This window comes from Manacus vitellinus, unplaced genomic scaffold (genome assembly GCF_001715985.3).
Source record: "Manacus vitellinus isolate BGI_N305 unplaced genomic scaffold, ASM171598v3 scaffold_95_pilon, whole genome shotgun sequence".
Lineage (NCBI taxonomy): Eukaryota > Metazoa > Chordata > Aves > Passeriformes > Pipridae > Manacus > Manacus vitellinus.
This window is the reverse complement of record NW_021940896.1, coordinates 505251-529186: the sequence shown is the minus strand read 5'-3', so window position 1 is coordinate 529186 and position 23936 is coordinate 505251. Positions and strand designations below refer to the sequence as shown.

Below are 23936 nucleotides of genomic sequence, written 5' to 3'. Positions count from 1 at the left end.
TTGAGGTCTCTGGTACAACAGCGTTTCAACAAACATCTTTTTAGAGGAAACTCTGGAAATTCAAGAAATGTCTAATCAAAAAAAAAGAGGTTGAGATTCCTAAAACTCTACAGATTGACTCTGTCGTTACTTGTAGCACAGAAAACATTAATTTATCCTTGTTTTTTTTCCAGCCTGTGATTCCAACCAGCCCAACAAGCAGCTCTACAACACCCACGAGCACGATGGGCATGTCCTCAAAGATGGATAACTCGGCACTCCAGGATGTTTTCATCCTCTCTCCTATGTCAGGACTTTATGGCCCCAGGTATTTATGGCCTGATTCATTTCAGGTTTTGAAAAATAAAATGTTATATTTTTGTTTTATTCAATTAATAAAAGCAAAACAAACCAAACAGCCCCACAATCAAACTAAATATTTAGTAAAATTAAAGGACTGTAAATACATTAAGCATCATATCATTGTTTTGAGTGACTTAATTTTCACTTAGTTAGATACAAGCCAAGTAGAACCTGCTTTTAGTCCTAAACAAAATATTTATAGAAGTCTTTAATCAGTTTTATTTACTTTCTTGTGTCCACTTGTATTTCATTCTCGAGCATTTCTGCAAAGGAAACTCTTGTCTGCTCAACTTTTAAGGAATAACAATTCCTTATGTTCCCTAGAAAATTCCTGAATACCTATGTTTATCTTACAGTTAAAATGGAGCTTAATGATTATTTAATTCATACACATTTTTTGAATTATGTCACTTCTATGAAAGTTCTCACATAGAGCATTTCAGTTATGGGATGTTTTATTTGCAGTGTTTGGGAGAAACAGTTGTATGTGTGCACTTTATCCTAAAATGGTTAATTTCTCCATCATCTTCTGGTTTGCTCTTTTTAGGGATGAAGTTGGAATAATGTCTTGTGATGACATCAGCAAATTTGGAAAGTCTGGGATGAAAGGCTCTGAGTCTCCAAACTATTTTCTGGAGCACGACAGTGGGAAATACTACACCTTGCTGGAAGGGGAAGGCCACCCCGGGGACTCTGAGTACGAGAGAAGCAGAGCTGCAGGAGTGAGGAGAAGGGAGAAAACCCCCACCCATGGTGAGCTGCATTTCCTGACCCCTCTTTGACTGGCTGAATTCACAAACTGTGCTGTTAGCGCTGCAACACCCCCAAATTTGTCCTTCTTTGTCAGGCCTGTTGGCTCTGAATACCAGACAAAAGCTCATGTGAAGGAATAATCAGTATAATTACACTCTAACACTCAAGATCAGGAGTAAGTTTTTTATGCATTTATTCTGCAGTACATAATTCAGTGTTGACTGATAATTAAGTTCCTATCATTTGGATAGCCAGCATCTTGATTTACTCATTGTCCCTCCCCAGCTCTTGGAGATGTTTCTCATTGCAATGTTCTGGGCTGTTAAACTTCAATGAAGGGCCTGCAAAGACTCGTGGTATGAAAGTGTCTCTAAGTTGTCAGGCCCTCCAAAATTCAGTGCTGCATTAAATGCAGGAGGAGTTTCCTGCAGTGCATTTATTAGTACTAGAACCATCTTCCAATATCTTAGAATGGGGACTGCTTGAATATATATAAAAAACTATTAAAACAATCATTAACTCTGGTTTATATTGAAATGTCAAGTATGTGTAAATCCATATCCAGTGTACAGGTATATAAATATGGAAGGTATAGAGGTATATCAATTCCATCAATATGTTTGTGTATGAGTATATGGATCTATATAAAAGCTACTCTTAAAAGTGAATTGACAAGTTTTGGTTTTGCTTATCTGTTTAAACTGATTTAGTGTTTGGTGAGTTTGAGAAAAATACTACTGGAATACAGCAGTGTATTTATTCTCCATGTATTTTCAGTGGCTTCATTTTCAAGGCAGCAAGATATTTTCATAAAGCTTGAAGGGTTCAGATAAGAGATGTCTTTTAAAAACTGTAATTATATCTGATTTTGAAAATGTCATTATTTCTGAACCTCGGAGAAAGCAATCATCATAGAATTCCCTATAGGCAGCTGTTATTTTTTTTACATATATATAGGAAGCCTACTCTGAGACAAAGGGTTTTTTGACTTTCTCTCATTTTCTAAAAAAAAAAAAAAGTTCCTAAATTTTTGTCTTTGAAATCTAGGAAAGGGAAAACCTCTCACAGGCTCAGAGTAGTAAAGGGAGATGTGCCTGTGAAGAACACAGGTAATAAACTGGTGCTGCAGTCCAATGAAGCAAATCCCAAAGGCAGTTCCTGGTTTTGTATTTTGCTGGATTTATGGTAAAAAATGGCAGAATATCAATTGTAAATTGGGCTTGGTAATGTGTATATACACAGAACCTTTTCAGAATTGGGGAATTTTAATAACTCTTTGTTATATACAGGATATTTTAGTGACTTCTTCAGGCATTTACTTGATGTTGTGGCACTGGAGAGTAGGATTCCATCTTAAGACTAGTACTATTCAGACTTTATCTCCCTGTTAAGTGACATTATTTTATAATAAAATTAGAATGAAAGATAAAGATAAACCTTAACTGTGATTAAAATTGGAGCCAGATGGAGGTATTTGGCTCGCTTTCATGAATTCTTGCTGCATGATGACTTCAAATGTTGGGCGCTCTGCCTGATCCCAGGAATACACAAGAGTTTGCTTTTGTTTGTGATGGACAGCTCTGATTTTCTGGAACTTTGAAAATCCAGAAGGAATTTGATTTTAAAATATGAACCAAAGTATAATATGGGAAAGTCTCAGTAGTCTACATGTTATCCCTTCAATTTTCAGAAAATCATGTTTATCCAGAGGAATAATTGTCATATATACCTGTTCTTAAATCCCCCTAATATTTTAGTAACTAAAAAGCTGTATTTTGGAAGAATGGTGACTCAAAAATTATATTAGCATACAAATAATCCACAAGAAATACCCTGACACTGTAATAAACCTGGTGAAACTGATAATGAGAATGAAAACGTTATTCACATTTAAATTCTATAATTATCCAAGAAACAAAACGGTTAAAAACTCATTTAAAAAAATTTGCTTGAGTGTTAAAATAACAGACTAAATTTCCCTGGCTTCATAAGTCAGAAGGAATTTAACCCACGGTCTGGAGGGTGTTTCTCTGTGATGCTGATGCTTTCTGGGCAGTTTTGGGGTGCTCCTGATTTGCTGCCATCAGTGCTCTCCTGATACTCCACTAGGGAATGACAAAGTCCCATTAGGATCTTACAGCTGTAGTGCCCTAAAATCCTATTAATTAAAACCCTAATGGCTGAATCTTCTTTGTTGTGGTTGTTGTTACCAAACTATGCTCCATGTTTTCTTTTCAAGCCAGTTGAAATTAATGTTCCTCGAAATGAGATCCCCTCATTACTCACCATGTGATTTTCCGGGTCATGTTTTTCTGTTTCACTGATAGATCTGTGATGTTTTATCTACATTAACAGCCTTTCTAGTTTTCCTAAAGGATATCAGTCCATTTAAAAACTGCTTCTCTCTTTATTCCAAAAAAACTCCCTTTTAATGAGTGAGCAATAAAAGACATTATTAAATTATTAAAAATAAATTTGCAATCTGTTTACATTCACAACTAATTTCACCAAAGTCCTTCCCCTCAGGTCAGAGTGATGAAGAGGAGAACCCAGCACACGTGAGGTTTAACTGACCCTGGATGCTGAAGCTCCAGAATGGATTCCTCTGGAGGGTCATGCCATGCTTGGAATTTACTGGCATTACTGGCTCCACAGCCTTCTCTTTCTAGTCTTTAAAAATTATATTGTTTTTCTTGACTTGTTTCCAGGAGATTTAAGGCCTGTTTCAATGCCCACTGAGTACAGCTGGATAGGGGAGTCCAAAGAACAGAACATGTACAAGAGGGGGAGCAGAGGTGAGTATTTTTATTTTCTCTGCTGTTCTCTGACATTATTTTTCTTTTTTAACATAAAGAGCACCACAGGAACCAAATCTGTTTTTCTGAGTGCCCCCAAGAATATGAAAGAGCCTGTTTAGTGTTTGTGCCTTTGTGTTTCCATTTTTGAAAATTAAAAAGTTTATATTAGTAAGAGGAATTTAATTCTAATATAAAGAATGACAAACATCAAGGAAAAAAGACTTAGAAGACTCTAAGGAAGGAGATATGTTGATTGTAATCAGTTTTAAGTCTTCACAGTTCTAGAAAACAATAAGTGATGTCACAGATATAGCATCCTTTGAAGACACATTTTGATTAGTGTGAATGAAAATTTGGAACAAGAATCAGCAATTGTACTGTCAGTGTTCAGACCAGCAGTTCTAGTCACATAAACCTCTACTGATTCCAGTGGGAATTATCAACTTTGCAAGAACCATGGTGATAGCAAAGTGCCTTTTTCCCTTTATTTCTTCTGATAGAAAACAATTAGGTAAATCAAAAGAATATTCATCAAGTATACAAACATTTATTGTGATGCCAAGTGCTAAAGATTCTTAAATACTATTTTTTTGGAACCTTTAAGGCCCAGTCTGGTAGTTGAGAGTTCAACTTGACTCCTTTAAATGTGATAAAAACAATATTCTTGATAATCAAGACAGAATTTTAAACTACTTTTTCAGTAATCTTCCATTCCAAGAGGAAATAAATTTCATTTAAGGCACAAGCCTTTTCTGATTTATTCCAAATCCGTTGATTTACATTTAGTTTCTATTTCACTGTTACAGATTCCTTTCCTCAGGCTTCCTGCCTGGTCGGGTCCCATTTTGAAACTGTGCCCAAGTACACTGCACATCTCCCTAAGACCATTATTCCAGTTTGTCAAGTTCCCTGACATGACAATCCTGGTCTCTGGAGTGGTGCCAGAGATGGTCCCTGCACGCCACAGTTAAGGAATCCTGTCTGTGTGCACTGCCTGTCCCCTCAGATGGCAGGGGATGGTGTCAGCACATGTGGGACCCAGTCCAGGGCAGTCCCCCCAAAATTCCCTTGGTTCTTTCCATGTTTAAAAGCACCAAGTGATGGTGCTTGGCCAACCAAAAGGCTTCTCTGTTTGTTTCCTCTTCCTAATCTTCCTTTTCTCTGGTTTTCTCCCCTCCGACAACTGACTCTGAGAATTCCCTGCTGCGGTACCTGAGCGACGACAAGATCCTGGTGATCCAAGAGGAGCCTTTGACACAGAAAGACAACAAAAGGGACACGGGGCGCAGGTCAAGGAAAAAGGGCAAACCCCCAGGCAACCCCAGCTACCCCCTCAGTCCCTCCCTGCTCACCTCCACCATGAACGTGAGGCTGGAGCCTGCCCAGCAGGACGTCCTCAACTTCTCCCTGGCAGAGAACAACACGGTTCCACTTTATCATGTGAGTGCCTCAGCAGACCTCTGTTCCATAAACTTCGTGGAAAACACTCCATTTTTAGGATTGATACAGCTGTGCATTCTCCTTTGTCTTTCAATGCTGTACTTTGTAGTCCAAGGAAGTTGCTCAGTGCCGGTGTCGTGACTTTCTCTTAAGAAGAGTCAAGACAAAACAGAAAAATACAAGGCAAGGATCATTTGTTATCAGATGCTTTAATAAAATAGTGCTCTTAATTACTCAGTCCCACTGATTTAGTTTAATTTGACTCTATTATCTCTGAAGGTTCATAACGATCCTGTACTGAGCCTCTGATAATAATTTATTATAGATTAGTTTAGAAGCTTTATATTTCCACTTCGATTACTATGTCTTATAAAAACAGATGAGCTTAATGGAGTTACTGTTTATTTAAATTTATTTATATAAATCGTGGAGATTTAAATCTCTTGCAGAGATTATCAGTACCACAAAGTCAAAGCAAAGGATTTCAAACCCAGAGAGAAAAGCAGTAGCTTATTTACTAGGATAAATGAGAAAATTATTAGACAAGTCTGCAACAAAACCCAACAATATTTCATAACTTGGCAGATGTATCAGCTGGCTTTAGTCAATTTTTGGAAGACTCTGGATTATCTGTTGATTCCCCTAACTTCTGAAGAAAGGGAAATGGGTCTTGTGGGGTAAAATGCTAATTACACCCTGGATTTCAGAATTGAAGTTGTATTTTCTTGCATGATTTCCACACCATCATGCAACTAGTTGAAATAGCCATGATAAATTAGAAATATGATATTGTCTGATAGCATAATAAATATTAAAAAAATACCCCAATGAAATAATATGTCAACTCTAAAAGGTGTGAAGGAAGTGCAGGAAACTGGAAAACAGGTGTTGTTATGGGAAGAGACAACTTTACATGTGGTGGTTGGTGCACCCTACATGTCAGTGTAGTTCCTGTCCCATAAAATCTGCTGTAATGGGCAGCAACTGTGGAGGAGGGCACATGGAAAATGATTATACATGGACTGACAGAGTGGGATTAATTCCTTTATCACCATAAATTTCCCAACAACATTAGAACAGACCCTTGCAGCCCTTCAGGAGATAATCACAGGAATCAGAATATCTCAGGCACTTCGTCAACTGCCTTTTAAATGCTCAAGAGGAACTGAGTCGACAAACACACCAGAGTTGCTGACACAGATTTTTTGGGCTCTTGCCAGCACAGAATCATCCACATTAACGTCTTTCCACTTGCAACACTGAAAGAATTCTGAAAAGCAAAGCAAAAAAATTGGCATATCTATCCTGAAAGAGAGCTGCCCAGAGTGAAAATGGGAAATATCACAGAACATTTCATGGCAGCTTGGTATCAAAAAGGAAAAGTATCAGAGATGTTGTGTCCTTAGGTAGCAATTTAGGTTTTAAGTAGGTCAGCTCACTTCCTTAATATCTAAAGGTGTTGTCAGGATTTTCATAAGCACTTTAATATGTTTGCTTATTTGGATAAGGAGATTTTATTCTGTCAAGAATCCATTTTACAACAAGACTAAGGTTAATCAAAACAAGATACCTCTAAACATTACCCAACCAAATCACCTTAAAACACCTTTTGCTACATTTGTATTAGAAAACTTGGCAAAACTGGTTTAGGGGTTTTTTTGCATTTGTTCTGGGTTTTTTAATGGAAGTCAAAATTGCAAAACTGTTAGAATCACATTTCCATGAATTCCTCTCCACTTAACAGATGCCCAGTACAACTTCTGGGTGTAGATCAACATGTCTTGTCAGCAAACAAAGATGGGTTGATGGCAGGAGACAGTGAGCATCCCTTAGCCATGGCTTCATTTTCTAAGCACTTACACAAATATGTAACAAAAACAAAAAAAAGGCACTTATTTAACAGTAGTTTAAATTACCAGACTTAAGAAGTTTTGCAAAATTGGTAATTGCAGAGATTCACCACTAGATTAATGCTTTGCAAGGAATGTTGATTTGGAACCTAAAATTAAACAATTAGCCTGATTTCATAAGTTGCTGTGAGGATGCAGAGTTCCTATATAAAATGGATATTTAGGTAATGCAATATTGGCAGTATGCCCAGGATACAAACTGATGCATGAAGCCACGTTGCAGTAAAATATTCCTGTCAAGAAACACTGCCCCCTTTCAGGATGTATTTCTAACTCTAATTGAATTGATATGCAGCCCTGTGATGCATGTCCCAGAACCTGAGCAAGAGTCAATTACAATTAGCAAGGCTGTTATAAATAATTAATAATTAATAGAGTGTTTCTTAGAACAGGACTTTCTGTGTTTACTAATGCTTCACTTCTGGGGTGACAGAGCTCACCAGGTTCAGCCTAAATAGTGAGGTACCCATGAAGATCACAAAAGTATATCCACTATAGCTTTGTTGAAGTGCACTATTGGAACAAACTCTGGGCCTAAAAGAGTGGAGTTAAAATCTGAACTTTTTTTTTTATTTTTTATTACCAGAGCTCATTCTGAAGAAAATTAACTTACCACGTACGACTTCTGCACATTAGACCAGATGTACGTGAGGAATTTTTCATTTTTCATTGCTCCCCGTGAAACAAAACACAGAAAGTCTTGAAAAAGTCTCTATGGTTTTAAAAAAAAATATAAAAAATCGTGCACTTTCTGCTGCTTGGTTCCATTTTGCACTGTGGGAACCAACTTCCATCTAAAAAAACTATTCAATTTCTTATTCCAGATCCAGGCTGGAAATCCACTTGGTGTTCAAATTTGTGGTTTTGCCTTAGATTTGCACGAGTTTCTGAAGTCCTGAAGTTCAATTTGCTGGTTCCTACATTAAATTTTCCAACAAGATAATGACCTCTCATCTGGTTTTACTTGGCAATAAATGTTCTGGGCCTGTTATCTACAAAGTAATTGGATATTTTGCTTTGTAGTATCATATATTAAGACACTGGAATATGGATTGGAATCTCCTAATTTTATTTTATTTTTTTGTGAGTTAGAATTCACTGTGTAGAAAGACTTAATTATTAAGGAATTTTAAGATCAGTTCTTTCATTCCAATGTTCCCTACATAGTAAAAGAGAAATAATGGCTGCTTTAGGGTAGTGCTGTGCCAGTAGTCACTTTTTATTGCAAAGGTAATTTGAAACATTATAGTAGTTTAGGGTTAGTCATTGTTACACAGCACTGGCTTAACTTGCTTTTTATTTCCTTCTTGCTGCTGACAGGAAGCTGGAAATGCATCCCTTTAGCACGGGGTGATGGAAATGCTCTTTAACTGCTCCTGGAGCTGCAGAGGCAGCTTTGACAAATGATATAAAGTTTAATGGCACATGCTGAGAACTAAAACGTGTGCAAAACCAATGCAGAGCTGGTTTTCCTGCAGTGTGGGCATGCTGGGATGTGCCAGATGTTCCAGATGCTTTTTTGGGAGATAGGCAGTCTGAGTGCTAGTGTGATAAGTATATTAATTCAGATAGTCTGGGAGAATCATGTATTCAGCTCCTCTGACTGAAGGAGGAGTCTTTTATTGCCAATTTTGCAGGAAAAATGCTCATGTTTTATTTATTCCTTCCTGCTTTTCCAGGAGGAAACAAAACTGTGCTGTCAGGGATGAGAACTACCTTCTTCAGAGTTTTATTTCCTTTCTGAACTGCTGAATAAATTTTACCTTGGCTTTCTGTTTAAGTACCTGTAACATGGAAAACCTTCTTTCCCTGCCTTGCACTTCCACAGGGGAATCACTCTGAGGATGATTGTCTGGATTCTGGCTGCTCAGAGAAACTAATGGAAGTATTTCTGGCTTCTGTAGCTGCAAACTGATCCTATCCAGCTGTATTGATTGTGAAATGCTATTATTTTGCATTTGTACTGCACCAGAACAGTCACAGGAAAGCCTGAGCTGACAAGTATCTCTCTTAGACTGTGAGGAGCATCATCCAGTAATATATTTCCTTACAGTCCTGTTCAGACATGATTCTCTAAACTGCACTCCTCATTAATCTATAAATGGTTCAAAAGGAAAAAGGTATTTTATGGGACATTTCCCAAATGTTTAAGTTCCCTTGCTGGCTTAGAATTCTCTAAATTGTTAGTTATATTAGGACACTTTACAGCAAAGCAAATATGAGCTGTCTTTATCCAAACATATGCAATGTTTTCATAAGTAATTTTGCTGTATTAGAGCATTCTTAAATTATGATATTCTGCAGTCTCCAAACAAACTACTACAAACAACTAATGAAGGTCAGCAAACAAAGCATTTATTAACCTACTGTACCTTCATGTGTAAATTGCCATTTGTAAAATATTCTCGAGTTCTTGACTCCAGAAGTCACAACAGAACTAAATTTCACTGTCTTGTATTATCGTAGCAAATGAATTTATGGCTTGTTTTTATTATATCACCAGGATTCAAAAAAAAAAAGAAGTGGTTTGTGGGATATGTAGCCTGAAGCTAAACTTAACAGCCACTCAGATTGATACAATTCTGCATTTGTTGATAAACATTGGCTACAAGTGATATTACTGCTGTGATAATTGCAATATTTGTCATCCAGAAGATGCACCAAATACAAATATCTCCGTTATCACCCAAATATCTCCTGGTGCTGCTGCTGCTGAAAGGATCAGTGTGCAGGGAGCCAGCTGGAACTCTCTGGGGACTCTCCTCTGAGTTTTCCCTGCAGTCCCTGGTCAGTCCGTGGTCCCCTTCCTTTCCCCCTTCCCCTCTCAGGCTTCCCCAGCGGGAGGTGGGGTTTTGTAGGACCAAAGCGTCGCACGGCAGAAAAGGAAAGTGAGAGAAGGACGGGGAGGGAACTGACTGGTTTTCCCTGGTCTGTGTAACTTCTGGAGCTTCACTACATCCTCTCAACCCCAGCAAACTCCGCTCTTCCACTTCCCTCCCCTCTTGCTGCCTCCTCTCTTACCTACGGGGCTGCCACAACGTTCAGAATTACCACGTAATTACAGGTTCCGAGTGGAGCATTTTCCTCTGCCTCCAGTTCATTTTCTCACCTGCCCTTTCTGTTTCTTCAGCCCGAATTTGAGTCCCTCTGAACCGTACACAGATGCAGATTACATTAGATGATTTCCTGTCTCTATTATCTCTCCCCTCAGCAAGAGGGAGGCGAATGAAACCCTCAAAGGCCACTTTTATTTTTAGCTGAGCATAATAACTTTGAAAGTATATTCAGTGGCTGAAGCATCAGCCCGCTGAGGTGGAGAGATAAGTAAAGCTCCTGACAACAAAGCCACTTTTGAGCAGACATCATGTAAAGAAATGTTTAGGATATTGAATGTGTGAGTTAAGGAAGCAGAAGATGAAACATTTTTTACTTTTTTTTTTACTTTTATTAATAATAATCCAGTATCTGAGTACAGAAGAATGGAAGAACAGTGTTTAGAATAAAGAATCTTTTATGCATCTGGATAAATGACATATCCAGATGGAATGATTAGATTGCATTTGACAATTGAGATTAGTGACACACATTATCAAACAGTTCTAATCTCATTAACAACTATTCTAATGTCTTCCTCTAGTAAACAATGACTTTTTCCAAGTTATCGCTGCAAATCAGGGGTCTTTTGTTTTCTGTGGTTTGTGTGATTTCTCTATTTCTTAGAAGAAGAAGAAATTCTGATTCAAGGGAAGCGATTTTTTGTTATAAGTTATTTATAGAAGTTCCAGGATTTCCTCTGGGAGAGGACCCTCAGATCTGTCCGTGAGACCATAACAGGCTTTTTGTCCTTTCATTTCTACTCGTGCAAGGCAGCAGCAGATCCCTGGGAATCCCCAGAGCCCCCTAAATGTGGAGCTGACTAAAGAAGGCTGAGAGGTGCCAGTGACCTGAATTTCACAGAATTTGTGCTTTATAGTCTCTGACAGCACGACAAGACTTGTGCCTCCTGAGCCTCCCACATGTCTGCAAGTCAGGAAAGTGGCCTTTTAGAAAGATGAAGTTTCAGTTTGGGAACAGGAATAAGACAATTTGTTCTCAAGTATCACAAGCTGCTCAAAAATTACGTATAAGGTTGCTGAAATTGCAGGTAGGAGTCTCCCATGTGGAAGTCATTGTCAGTATTGTATCTGCATGTAATTACAATTACACAAGGAAGTTAATTATATCTGTATGTAGACATTTATAGAAATGTCAATGTGGGGGTGTTTCCATAAATACCCTCAGAAATCCTTTTTAAAGGTTGGTAGTAACTAGATTGTACTCCCATGGTAGCCTCTTTGGGGGAAAAAAATCAGTCAAATAAAAGGTCATAAATATGTGATAAAGGGCTGTAGTAAACTTCAGTGTCCATACTGGTAATAATCTGTATGTTAGTAATGCACTGGTCAGGAACAGAGATTTTTCTCTTAATAAATTAAGTAGTGATAAAAACTTAAAAGGTCATAAATAGGTTTTCTGCCTTTCAAGTACTCATATCAACTATTTTCTCCCTCTCTGTGTTTATGTAGATGCTCTTCTTTCCTCTTTTCTAAATTACAGTGAACTAATAAACAGTTAAAATTTACATAATCTATGAATAGTTCAATGCTTAACTCATATTTTTCTTTTTCCCATGTTATAGAAACATTTTACACTTCCCTACTACAAACCCTGCTTTAGTTGATTCCATTATATTATTCAATATCTTTGAAAATTAGTGCTTGGTAATGCAGAAAATTAGTGGTGTTGAAAGGCTGACCTCTAGAAAGATGTGCTTTATTAACAGGAGCACATTTCACTCTAGCATGGCTTTTTTTCAGCCTAATATATGCAGGTTCACATCACCCTCGTGAAAGTTTACAGCTGCTGGAATATCTCTGATCAAAAGGAACCTGGGAACCACGATCCAAGGTGATCACCTGTGATGTGGGTGTTCTTTGTGCATTGATTTGGAAGGAAATAAGCCAGTTCTGCAGTAGCAGTGAAAATGTGTAACACATTTTGTTTGAGCTTTATCAGAGAAGGGAGTGTGGGATGAGTCCCATCGGGGAGAGAAGGTGGATAAACCCTGATACAGAACCATTTGCTTTTATTTTGGGAGCAGTTTCGAAAAAGAAAATGAAGAAATGGAATGGGCAACCCTGTCTGAATCAGTAATCCCACTTTTAGTTGCTAAAATTAGAAACTCTAGAAGTCAGAGGGATAAGAGAAGCTTTGAGCCTTCTGGTATGAATAAGTTCTATTTTTATAACAGCAGGATGGGGAGTGCTGCTGTCAAAGTGCTTTTGCTTGGTTGGCCACACAATCTTTTCCTGGGCTGCCCACAGTAATTCCAGGGATGATCAGACTGGTTCATTGGTATTTAGCAGTGCATTGGCAGCACCAAAATAACACCTCTTCAAGCAGGTATTTTGCTTTAGGTGTGTGCTGTTACCTCTTACAGTCTGCTTCGAGAAAATGAGAATATTTGTAGATGGTATTTCATTTTTATAAGTTCTCTAAGCTGGGTTTCAGTGTCCTCTAAGGAGAATTGAGGTATTTATGGCACTTGGGAAAGCCTGTTAGAGTTTTGTGTACCCTCTCCCTCAATGGGGAGTTTCTACTCTGCCTGATTTCAACAAGGTGTGTCAGAGAACTCCCTGCTTTTAACTCTAAGGGCACTATTTCATTATTTTTCATCAGGTAAGGTCTCTTATTTACATGGTTCCATCTTTGATACTCACACTGGCTGGAATATTTTAGCTGAGGCAACCAGCAGGACAAGTAAAAGGCTGGTATTTAATGTGGCAACAGGAGGAAATGAAGGTAGTTATAAAATTTTTAGCATCCTGATTTTTGTGGAAGGTAAAAGCATGTTCCCAGTTCTCCTTTGGATCTGAGGAAAGCTTTGAATATCAGGAATGCTTAAAGAAGGAAAGTAGTTATGTGGATCTACAATGGAAATGTCTTTCTGCCCTTAGTCTTACTGGGTGCAAGCAGGGCATGAACTCAGCTCCTGAGGTATTCTAATATCACTGTGGGATCATCGATCCCTTCAAACTTATTGGTTATTTTTGGGATTACTTGACCACCTTGGGGTTTTTTGCCTGCTCCAGGAGGCAGTTCTGCTCTTCCTGCAGCAGAAACAGCCCAGTAAAAGCTGGGAACTGATTCTGTAGGTGGGTCCCCCAGTGGGGCTTGAGAAGAAGGAGGTGGCAAAAAGTGTCCTTGTCCCCTGCACTTCTAAGGGTTTCTTAGAAAATATGAAAAAATATCCCTGTGCGGGCCCTGTGGTCAAACAGCCCAAGCAAACTTCCTGCCTCTTACATTTTGGTTTTGTAGCTGTGCCCTGAAGCCATGAGTGATTAAATACCTCCTGTAGGCCTAAGTAGTGACATTAAAACACGAACATTGTACCTACAAAAATTATCTGTTTGCTGTTTGGTTATTCAGAGAAGTGTATTGTCAAAGATTTTGCAAGTAAAATACATTTGTAAAAAAATACACATTAATTTTAAAAAATGCTCTTTTTTTTTGTAATTTCAGGTTTTGTAAATTTAATCTTTTAGCTGTGGGAAAACTTCTCCCACGTAAAGTTTGGTTTAAAGTAACATAAACAGCCTGAAGATTTTATTTCTAATCCTAAATCAGTTACTACTTAGCACTAAAAGACATGTTCACTTCCAAACCTCAGAGAAGTAATCAGTGTAGTAAAATCAAGTTCTGTAAAGCTGTGTAAGAATGTCATAAAAGAAACTTTGGATGACAGTTTGTCCTTCTGATATTCTGTATTCTATACTGTAGCACTTGCCCTTTACACTTCAACTCCCTTTCAAATGTTAACATTTTTGCAAACACTGACATTCTAACAAATTTCTTCTTTTGAAGAGCTTTACTCACACTTGTACAGTGGTTAAACTAATTTACAAGTGCACATGCAAGTTGGTTTAAATATGATCTTCATTTTAAAATAACATTTAGCTAGAAATTGAACTAAATGTTCCACTTCCTTTGCCTTAGAGTTACAGAATGACTGTGGTTTACCTCTGTGACTTGTTTCCCTGCAGACACTGATGTGCTCAGAGCACCAAGGAAGTCTGGTTTATAGTCATGCTTAATACTATTTATTTTTCTTCTACAGAGAGCAGGGGACACAGTCACTGGAGATACTGAAAGGTAATGCTTCTCTTATTCTCTATTGAGATATATACACAATATATTTATGAATTGTACTTGCTGGTTTACTTTTAGAAACTTTGCTGCAGCATTTGAGCAATAAATTTTCGGGGACTAGAGATATCAGCATTAATATCATTCAGTAACTGTCAGAACTTTCATTTGCTAACATCTGATGTAAACATAGATTACAAAGGTGCAAATATAAGTTCATAAAATATTACTAGGAGGCGGAAATTATACTTCTACAAAGTAGTACACATTTTGCCCCATCTTTTATTTTTACTTTTGAAATGCACTATTTCAGACTTGCTCTGAGGATGAGAACCACAATGTGTGTCTAACATGATTTTTGAAACCAACAGGTAGAATGTTTCTACATGCTAATTCAGTCAGTAAAAAATTACAGGTTACCTTTGTGACTCGTATTTGATAAATACTAAGAATGGGGTCTTTAATTTGGCCTTTATATTCCAAGTGAATCAATTAATTATAACAAAGAAAATAGCAGTTTTCTTTTGTTCCTTTACAGTTTGTCTGATGATGTCTGTTCATATTCATATTCTATCCAATAAGTCACACTAAAAGAATAAGTTTGAAATAAAAGATACTTTGGCATCATCATACATCCTAATTAAGCTTAATTGGAATCTGTTCACACAGATACTGGTTCTTTTTTTTACACTTTTTCACCCTGTATATGGACTAAACCTCTTTAAGAAGCTGAACCATGCACTGGATATAAAATAATTAATCACATTTCGAGTGCTTTGGCCAGTCTAAAGGATTTACAGTTGCTGCTGATTTCCTTCAGTGCCACAAACACCTCTGCATTACAGCTGAAATCTGAGCTACAACAGGATCAGTTGTTGATCACCAAACACACTCCACTTCATGCCTGATTTTTCAGGACTGGCAGCATTTTTGCCTCTTTATATGAGTAGTAAACACAGCAGTTCAGTTGACAGGCAGTTCTACTGGTAAGAATGTGCTGGTGTTTCTCAGGTGTAGGTGCTGTTCATGGTTAAAATGGCATTTAATTAATCAAACAGCACTGGTATCAGAGAGGAAAGTGAGGGACACCTTATAAAAGCCAGTCTTGTCTCTCCATTATCACCAGGGCATATTCTGTTATCTCACCATCACTACCTCAGCTAAACGGAGGGGTATTTTTGCAGTAAGTTAAATATAGGCCTGCTCAGTATTTTGTTCCATTTCCAACCCAGAGCATTCCCCATCCTGTGCAGGGCAGGGTTACCTGGGGGAAAGTGTCACTCTCTGTCTCTTTTTAAGTAACAGTTGGATTTCACCTTTTGCTCTTATCTCTTACACTTGAGTTTTTGACACCTACTGCTGTCTGTAAATCCAAATTATTTACTGGTTTTACTTAGTCTCTCAGCTCCTTCCCGGGTGCTGTTGTCCTGTTCTTCCCTCACTCTTGCTTCTCCTTGTGTTTAGTCACTCCCTTTTCTCCCCTTTCTTCTGGCTGTGCCCTCCTGGGGTACCAGAAAGAAACCACAGACCCTTCACAAAACCACAGTCCCACGTCTCATCCCTTTTTTATTTCCTTCTCCAAGCCACAGTTTTGTGCAGCCACAAGGAAGAGATGCAAAGGAATTTTGTTCTTCACAGAGCAAAGGGTGTCTAATTATTCTGAGGGTTGCACATGCTCAGTTTGGCAGGGACATCACAATCCAGATGGAACATCCCTGGTGGACAGGACACACGTCTCCACAGGACATCTGCCAACAGACAGTTTCCAGGGACATATGACTTGATGAAATTTTGGCAAACTTTCATAGCAAAAGGCTATTCTTTTATATTCTTTTATAGAATGACTCTCCCTTTCCTGATCCTTCTCCCACACAGATTTCAGGCTCAAAACACAACCATCTTATATCATTTCAATATGCTGAAAAATAATTTAAGAGGCAGAATTATATCGTCTTCCCCCTAATAACCTTCTTTTAAGTGATTTGAACAGCTTAAGCCAAAATAAACCCAATTTTTCAGGTATTTATCCCATAGAGTTAGGCTTTGGGGAATGGGAGACAAACTGTGTGGAGAGATTGATATATTTGGATGAAATAACATTATCTCCAATAACTGAAAGAGGAGAAATCTAGGTTGGGTATTAGGAGGGAGCTCTTCCCTGTGAGGGTGGGGAGGCCCTGGCACAGGTTGTCCAGAGGAGCTGTGGCTGCCCCATCCCTGGAAGTGTCCAAGGCCAGATTGGATGGGGCTTGGAGCAACCTGGGCTAGTGGAAGGTGTCCCTGCCCATGGCTGGGGTGGGACTGGATGGGCTTTAAGGTCCCTTCCAACCCAAACCAGTCTGGGATTCTGGGATTTTAACTGTTCAGGGACCTATTTGAGTTTCTGTGATATTATCGTATCCTTTGCTTTAAAAAAAGCCAGAAACAAAACCAAAAGCCAAACAACATGTACATAGCAGAACATGCCACAGGCTGCAGGGAACACGTGCTGAAAGCCCCAGGAGCTGTGTGAGGAACACGAGACTGCAGAGTGGCACTGGGAACAGGGAGCTTCTTAAACCCCTCGGATGAGTGGAATGTAGGGCAAGCCTCCAACAGAATAAAAGTGAGATATCTCTGCCTGACACCTCTGCTTTCACCAAACTCTTCTGGCACATCCACATCACACTGGGCTGGACCTCCACCACCCCCTGGGTGTAGGACACTGTCCAGTCACACTCAAACCCTACTTGAGTCTTCCCTACTACTTAATTTGACTGGTTTGACAGCAAACATTCTGTTTACTTACCTGAATCAGGACTTGGTACATCACTTTATATCACTGAATTGAAATGCATTTCTACAAGGGAGGTAGTTTAGCTCCTCTCATATATTTGCAAGTCCCTTTGGGAAATTCAGTCTTCCCCATCTTTGGGGCCTCATTTTAGCCCATAGTTCTTAGCAACGATACAAAATAAAACTGGTTACTACCTCAGCTGAGCAGCTTCACTATTATTCCTCCTCCATTATTATGTTTCCCCTTTCAGCATAGCCTTCTTTTAGTACTCAATGTGGTGCTTTAAGCCATTCATCAAATCTATTTCTAATTCTTACACTAATACCAATTTTTAAATTACCTAACGGGTAATTTTCTGTAAATATAACATGCTTTACCTCAAGCCTCTTCCTGGTCTCCAACTATGATGTTCAGACACTTCTCTTACTATGAGATGCTATTGCTTTCTGCAGGAGACACTGCAGAACCCAAACCACAATGTGCAGGTGGTTTCCTGCACACTAAGATTTCTCAAGAAGCTCTTCTGGTAAATGATACAGGGGAGTTGTGACTCCACTTCTGAGCAGGTGTTGTGATTTAGGAAATGACAGTCTGCAACTGGAGGTGGAATCACTACATGTGGGAGTGTTCTGAGGTTTAGGAAGGCAAGTTGAACTAGATGTTCCTGGAGCAGCAGCCACTTTGTTTTCCTGTTTACCAGGAGCCTTTGCCCTGCTGGGTGTTCACAGGGGGAGAAAGGAATAATGGGTGCACACACTGGAGTCACTGTTGCAGCTTTTTTTATAAAACTCTGTGCTTAGCAGGGTTCTCTGTGTTCTTTCAACCTTATTTTACTTTAGGAGACTTTTTTTAGTTGATGACAGGAAACCTTGACATCTTCCACAAGCGCGTAATGTAACCGTGCCATCCCCCGGAGCCCTGGGCTGTGCAGAGCTCCCTGCAAGGGAAACACAGGCACAATTTTAAGGCTTCTCCTTCTCCTTGCTTTTGAGAGCATGAGTGGAAAATGTGTTTAAGAATTTGTGTCAGATTTGACCCTGATTCAGTGTCCTATTTCCTTCGATGGCCAACACTTTGCACCGTACAAGGAAAGGCCTCTGGTGATGTTGCCCTGCTTTGTTCTCCATTCTCCAGAGAACTCCAGGAGAAAGCTCAGATATACCAGAGAGAGTATTTTTGCATTTTGAAGTATAAAATCTTTTGTGTTTGTGGCATCCTGTAGCAAAATGTTACAAACTCTGTGCTGCAGGATGTCGTGGGTAGATTTGGGAACGCACAGTGTATATGCACCACATATTCGGATTATTATTTTCTCCTGTGGTTATTTGACATCTTTCTTCTCTCTGTCCTAGATATGCAAGTTCTGCCATTGAGCATCCAGGAAACACATCCATGAGGAAGGTAATGATTTATAAATGTACTTTAAATGAACGAAAAAATCCTCAATTGTTTAATTCGTTGTCATATTTTTAAAAGATATTTAAGATATCCCAAACCTTGACATTTGTCTGTTATGAAACAGCTGAAAACAAAAATCTAGACATAATTTCCGTGTTCAGAAAACTGGCTGCTGCAACCACAGCAGGTCAGTGTGTCTGCAGTACTAATTAAGTTTAGGAACCTTAGTGTAAATTCTGAATTATGTGCTAGTTTGGGGTGAAGAATCACACACAATCTCTAGGTTAGAAGATGCCTCTGGAGGAAGGGTTGCCCTGAAGGTAAAGAAAGTTTTAAAAATAATTTTAAAAAATATTTACACAGTATAAATACAGTGATAGGGAGGGATGGGATTAAGTTTTTCAAGTATTTTCGCTGTACCAATTTTGAGGTACCCCATTGTTCGATGGAAAATAGCCAGACACTGTTTTATTTTTTAGTATTTTGCAAATACTTCATACAAAGGACAAAACCCAGAACTTTCATTTGTAGGATGTCAGTTCTTCACTTTGACTTGGCACTTTTTACAGTAATTTGGTTGGACAGGGCTAGAAGCAACCTGGTCTAGTGGAAGGTGTCCCTGCCCATGGCAGGAGGTGGAACTGGATGTGCTTTCAGGTCTCTTCCAACCCAAACCATTCTGTGGTTGTGATAACTCTCTGATCAATAGTTTTTAAGAAAAACTCCTAAGGTCCAAACTAGTTGAGGTACAAGGAGCCAGCTTTGCTTTTCATTTGGTGTTTAGGTGACAGCACTTCTCCTCCCTCTGATTACAGTGAGATCTCATGAATTCACCTTCATGGGGCACAGATTTAGCTCTGCCACTTTGGTTTTTTCCCTTCCCCCCCTGTGCTGCTCTGGGCTGGGGTGGCAGGGTGTGCATTCTGTGACATTTGCTCTGTGGTGTGGTTTTGAGATAAGGATTGAAACGCTGTCAGCCCGGGTGAGCTCTCCCCTCATCTGCCTGTCTCCCATGGCAACTCTGAGTCACTCAGAGCTGTGAGTTCTGACTGGTTTTTTACAGTGTTTGCCACCAAGTTAATTATATTATAGTGGTTCCTTTATCTCTCAGAATATGGAGCTTGAATTTTGTACATTAGCAGTGCTAATTAACTACAGATTCCCAAGGTATTGCAAACCTTTCACTTTCTCTGGTTTTCTTGCTTTGAATGTGCTGTGTGTGAGCAGAAACAAAACAGAGTAAGACTAATTAACTTAGCTCTTTAGAAGAACTAATATTTTCAGCTCTCCTTGGTTTGTTGTGCTTGTATTTTCATTATTTTTCAAATTTTTTTTATTAAATGATGGCACACCAGTTTCTGGTGAGTATCCCAGTGTGTATCTCCTCCAGATGTGCCATTTGACTGGCAGTTCTTTAACTTCAATCACCTATGAAAACTGTCATTTAATTATAGGGTTTTATTCCATCACTGTATTTCTTTAATCTAAATTGTGGCAAAATTTGGTGGTGTCCTTTTCAGAAAGGTATCTGCTTTGCCCTCATGCATTTTTCTGGAGGCAGGAACGTTGAACAGATTGTTTCAGTCCCAGCCACCACAGACCTGCAGCTGCCACAAATGACTGACCAATGCTGCTGCTGTGATTGGAAGTACATCAGTAAAACCCCCAGTGTTGTTGTGCACATTTAATGCTTTCTCACAGACTTTTGCCTTTTGGTTTTGTGGCTGTATTTTACCCCATTTCCTCCAGCACAGGAGCAATATTAACCTTTGTCTCCTCTAGTGCTCAGGAACTGCTGATTTCTGCAAGTTGCTAGAAAATGTTCAAAGCTGTGAACGGGCTAAATTACAAATAGGCCTGTAAATGTCCAGAACCACTTCTCCTTCCTCTATTATTTAAAATCAAACTTGGTCTCTCCAGTAGCTGGAGCCTTGTTTTCAGCTGTTTATTTTATAGAGTGCCTAAACATTTACATCTTTGAGGTAAATTCTTACCAGTTTTGAGTACTAACCCTGTTTTTAGAAGGTCTAAATAGTGAGATGCCTTTAGGGTATTCTTCAGAATCTGTAAAAATTTTCTAATTCAGCCACAAAAGAAAGAGAGAATTATTTGGTTTCTCCTCAGTTATTCTGTCAACCTACCAACCCAACAAACTTCATTGTTTCTGTGGCTGGAAACAATTAAAGAACCTGACTTCAACATGTCATTGAGCACGTGACTTTCCACATTAGCTATCTAATGTTTGGGGTGGATATTTCTTTTTGAACAAATATTTGTATGACTATTTCACTGATACTTACAATAAACTTCAAGTATCAGTCATTTATGCATCATTCATGTGAGTTTGTATCCTTAGTTTTCAAACTAGTTCATAGCTGTTCATGTAAATAATCCTTAATGATTTGATTGCAATAGTAACAAATAATTTTACTGTTACTTGCACTGATGTTCCATAATTATTTCTTTTTTTCCTTACAGTCATTCCATTACGCTTCCCTCAGGGTAAAGAGCAGGAAATGGTCAAAAGGTAACTGGTTTCAGTTAACATTTTGAAATTAGAAATTGGGGCTCCTTCTCTGATAACAACTGAGCTCAGTCAAGTGCCAAAGTTCAACTTAAGTATTTCTAAATGTGATGGCAAACACCAAAGTAAAATACCGAATTAAAATACCAAAATAAATGTGTTATAGGGTATAATATTGCTTGGCTGAGTGGTACAATTTCCTCTGACTGAGGAAGAAGACAGGTAGTATTTGTATATTTTGCTATTTCCTCCTTTATTTATGGCCTATTTGAGACATCAAACAATAAACAGAAAAATAATTATAACCTAATAAATTCATATGAAAATACGTGGCTCTAATTCAGTTTGTTGGTTTAATCTCCTTAAAATGTTCCTTTTATTGTACTACATGCTTTTGGAACATCTAAACCTGCCCAGGACACAGCTCAGATAGTTACTCTAAATGAGAAAATCATTGAGAACTTGGTTGTGGAACATTGCAGAACAAGAGAGACAATGATTTAATGTTCTCTAAATTTCTTCCCTGTTTCACAGCTGCAGGTCAAATATAATTCTTGTATCTTTATAAACTTGATTTTTCACAGAAAAAAAAAGACTAATATCTTAAGGAAATTTCCTACAAAGTTTTTCTTCAGGAAAAAATGGTATTATAATTTAAACTCCGTGGTTTATAATATTTACAAGGCACAACTAAAGTTCTAAGCCTCTCCATTAGGATTTACTGAAATAACACCAAGGGAAAAACCTTTTCCTGGTGCTCTGCCTTTAACAGAATGTTGTGAAGTTAAAATATTGCTGTTCACTTAAACTCAGCATAAAAGACAGGTAAGCATTGCATTGTTATGGAAATGAACAATCTTTCTTTTTTATTGACCATAAAAATTGGGTTTAAAAATTCCCAGAATTAGACAGGCCTTCTGCTGCTAAGAGGAAAAAGTAATATTTACATTTTTGTACAGATTGTGTCATACTCTGAGTTTCTGACTGAGGCTAAATAAGTACATAATTTAATACAAATAAATAAATACAAATTTTTAGTTTGGAATGATGCTGCTCCTCTTAATCAGACAAAAGTGCAGCCCTAAGAGGAATGAACCTCAAGGGATTAAATAAACCATTGCACAGACCAGGCCCTTTTTATTTCGTGTTCGCTCTGGAACCAAAATTGCAGAGCATTGAGGAATTTGGAAATTGTTCCTTCCACCTCCTCTCCCAGAAGCTTGGAGAGGGTTTGGTTTGGAGGGTTTTGAGTTGAACCATCATTAAAAATGAGTGGTGTGTTTATACTGAGCAGGGTTTTCCTGGCTGTGTTCTCAGGGAGTTCCCTGTCCAGCGTGAGCAGGAGACGCATCTCCTGCAAAGACCTGGGGCACGGCGACTGTGAGGGCTGGCTCTGGAAGAAAAAGGATGCCAAAGGTTATTTCACACAGAAATGGAAAAAATACTGGTTTATTCTCAAGGATTCCTCCTTGTACTGGTACACAAACCAGAATGTAAGTATTGCAGAAAGTAAAACTGAAACCTTCGGCTTTACAATTCTTTTGGCTAAAGTCTGTTTTTACTGCGTGGTTGGTTAGGTTCCTGAACTGCCACTTTAATTGCCAGGTCTGGGTTGCTCTAGCTGGAAATATTTCATCTGAAATTCTTTTTTAAGGTCTGTAAGTCCATGCTCAAGCTTAATAAAACAGCAGATGTTCCTGATGCTCACAAAGAAATGAATATGTCAGTGGTTAATACTTTTCCACAGCTCGTGTTTATTTGGACTAACACAGTGTTCACACTCAGCTCTCCTCAGTTCCAGTTGTGTGAGGGAATGTATAAAATGTAATATGCATAAAGTGTATTTGTCTTAGTCAAGCATTGTGTGAAGCAGATGTGAAAATCTGAATGTGTAGATCTCTTTCTCTAAAAGTTATTTTTGTGTAGATGCTCCTCTTGCTTTTTGCTGAATTAGTTTGGAGTTTGCAGTTTCTCATGTGTAAAATGCTGCTCTTGGTGAAATTTTACTGAAAACCACTGGCACAATCTGCAGAAATGTAGGGGAAAACAACAGAGGGAGAAGCCCCAAATGGTTCAGTGCTGTTTTCCATTTGTTTGCAGGGAGCCCCAGTGTGCAGGTGCAGTGATTGTTGGATATTCTACTCCATATCTCCCATTTTCTTCAGGAGAACAATTTTAGCAGCACGATTACCCTTAGTTTTCGTGGTTTTCTGTCAGCCCAAGCAGTGTGGGTGATGAAGGCCCTCGGGCTCTGTGCTGTACATGTTGGTGACAGTGCCACACTCGGGGTGGTGGCACTGGGGGTCCCACTGAGGATCAGGCTGTCGGTACATCCAAGCCAGACTTCATCGTGCACTTGTTAATACTCTTCAAAAATCTGACAGGTGTTAATACATCTCCTTGCTTTTCCTGCTGAATTACTTCAAAAGAAGCAAAAAAAGTGACAAGATGCACTTCCCAGTTATTACCTCTCCATTTAATCACAGTGAGGTCCCTGCAGGAGCCTCCTCAGTTACTGTCAGCAGGGCAGATGGGCTGATAATTGCGCCTTTAATGGGAGACATCCACCAAACACCTGTAAAATGCAGATATATCATGAAGAAACTGAGAATTCTTCTCTGTTGAGGCCTTAAATGCAATTTTAGGTGCTGTGTTTGTGGCTGGAAGGTTTTCTGTGATCTTCAGCAAAGGGGGATTAGAATGGCTGGGCCTCCTTTGAGAAACTGTCGGTTGAGTTACTTCACAAAGTTATTGACATTGTGTGATGAATTAAACACATTTCAGAGTAAAAAGAGTATGAGGAAAATATG

General features: G+C 38.7%; 1 protein-coding gene across 1 annotated transcript in view; it reads left to right on the top strand.

Moving 5' to 3' along the window:
• The window catches only part of LOC103756197 (connector enhancer of kinase suppressor of ras 2), a 168753-nt gene that overhangs the window by 122913 nt on the left and 21904 nt on the right, over positions 1 to 23936 (top strand). The window contains exons 10-17 of the mRNA XM_018086464.3: positions 174 to 307; positions 890 to 1095; positions 3804 to 3890; positions 5080 to 5333; positions 14400 to 14434; positions 18557 to 18605; positions 21081 to 21129; positions 22444 to 22619. Coding sequence (XP_017941953.2) covers positions 174 to 307; positions 890 to 1095; positions 3804 to 3890; positions 5080 to 5333; positions 14400 to 14434; positions 18557 to 18605; positions 21081 to 21129; positions 22444 to 22619 — 990 coding nt within the window. The remainder of the gene's footprint in view (positions 1 to 173; positions 308 to 889; positions 1096 to 3803; positions 3891 to 5079; positions 5334 to 14399; positions 14435 to 18556; positions 18606 to 21080; positions 21130 to 22443; positions 22620 to 23936) is intronic.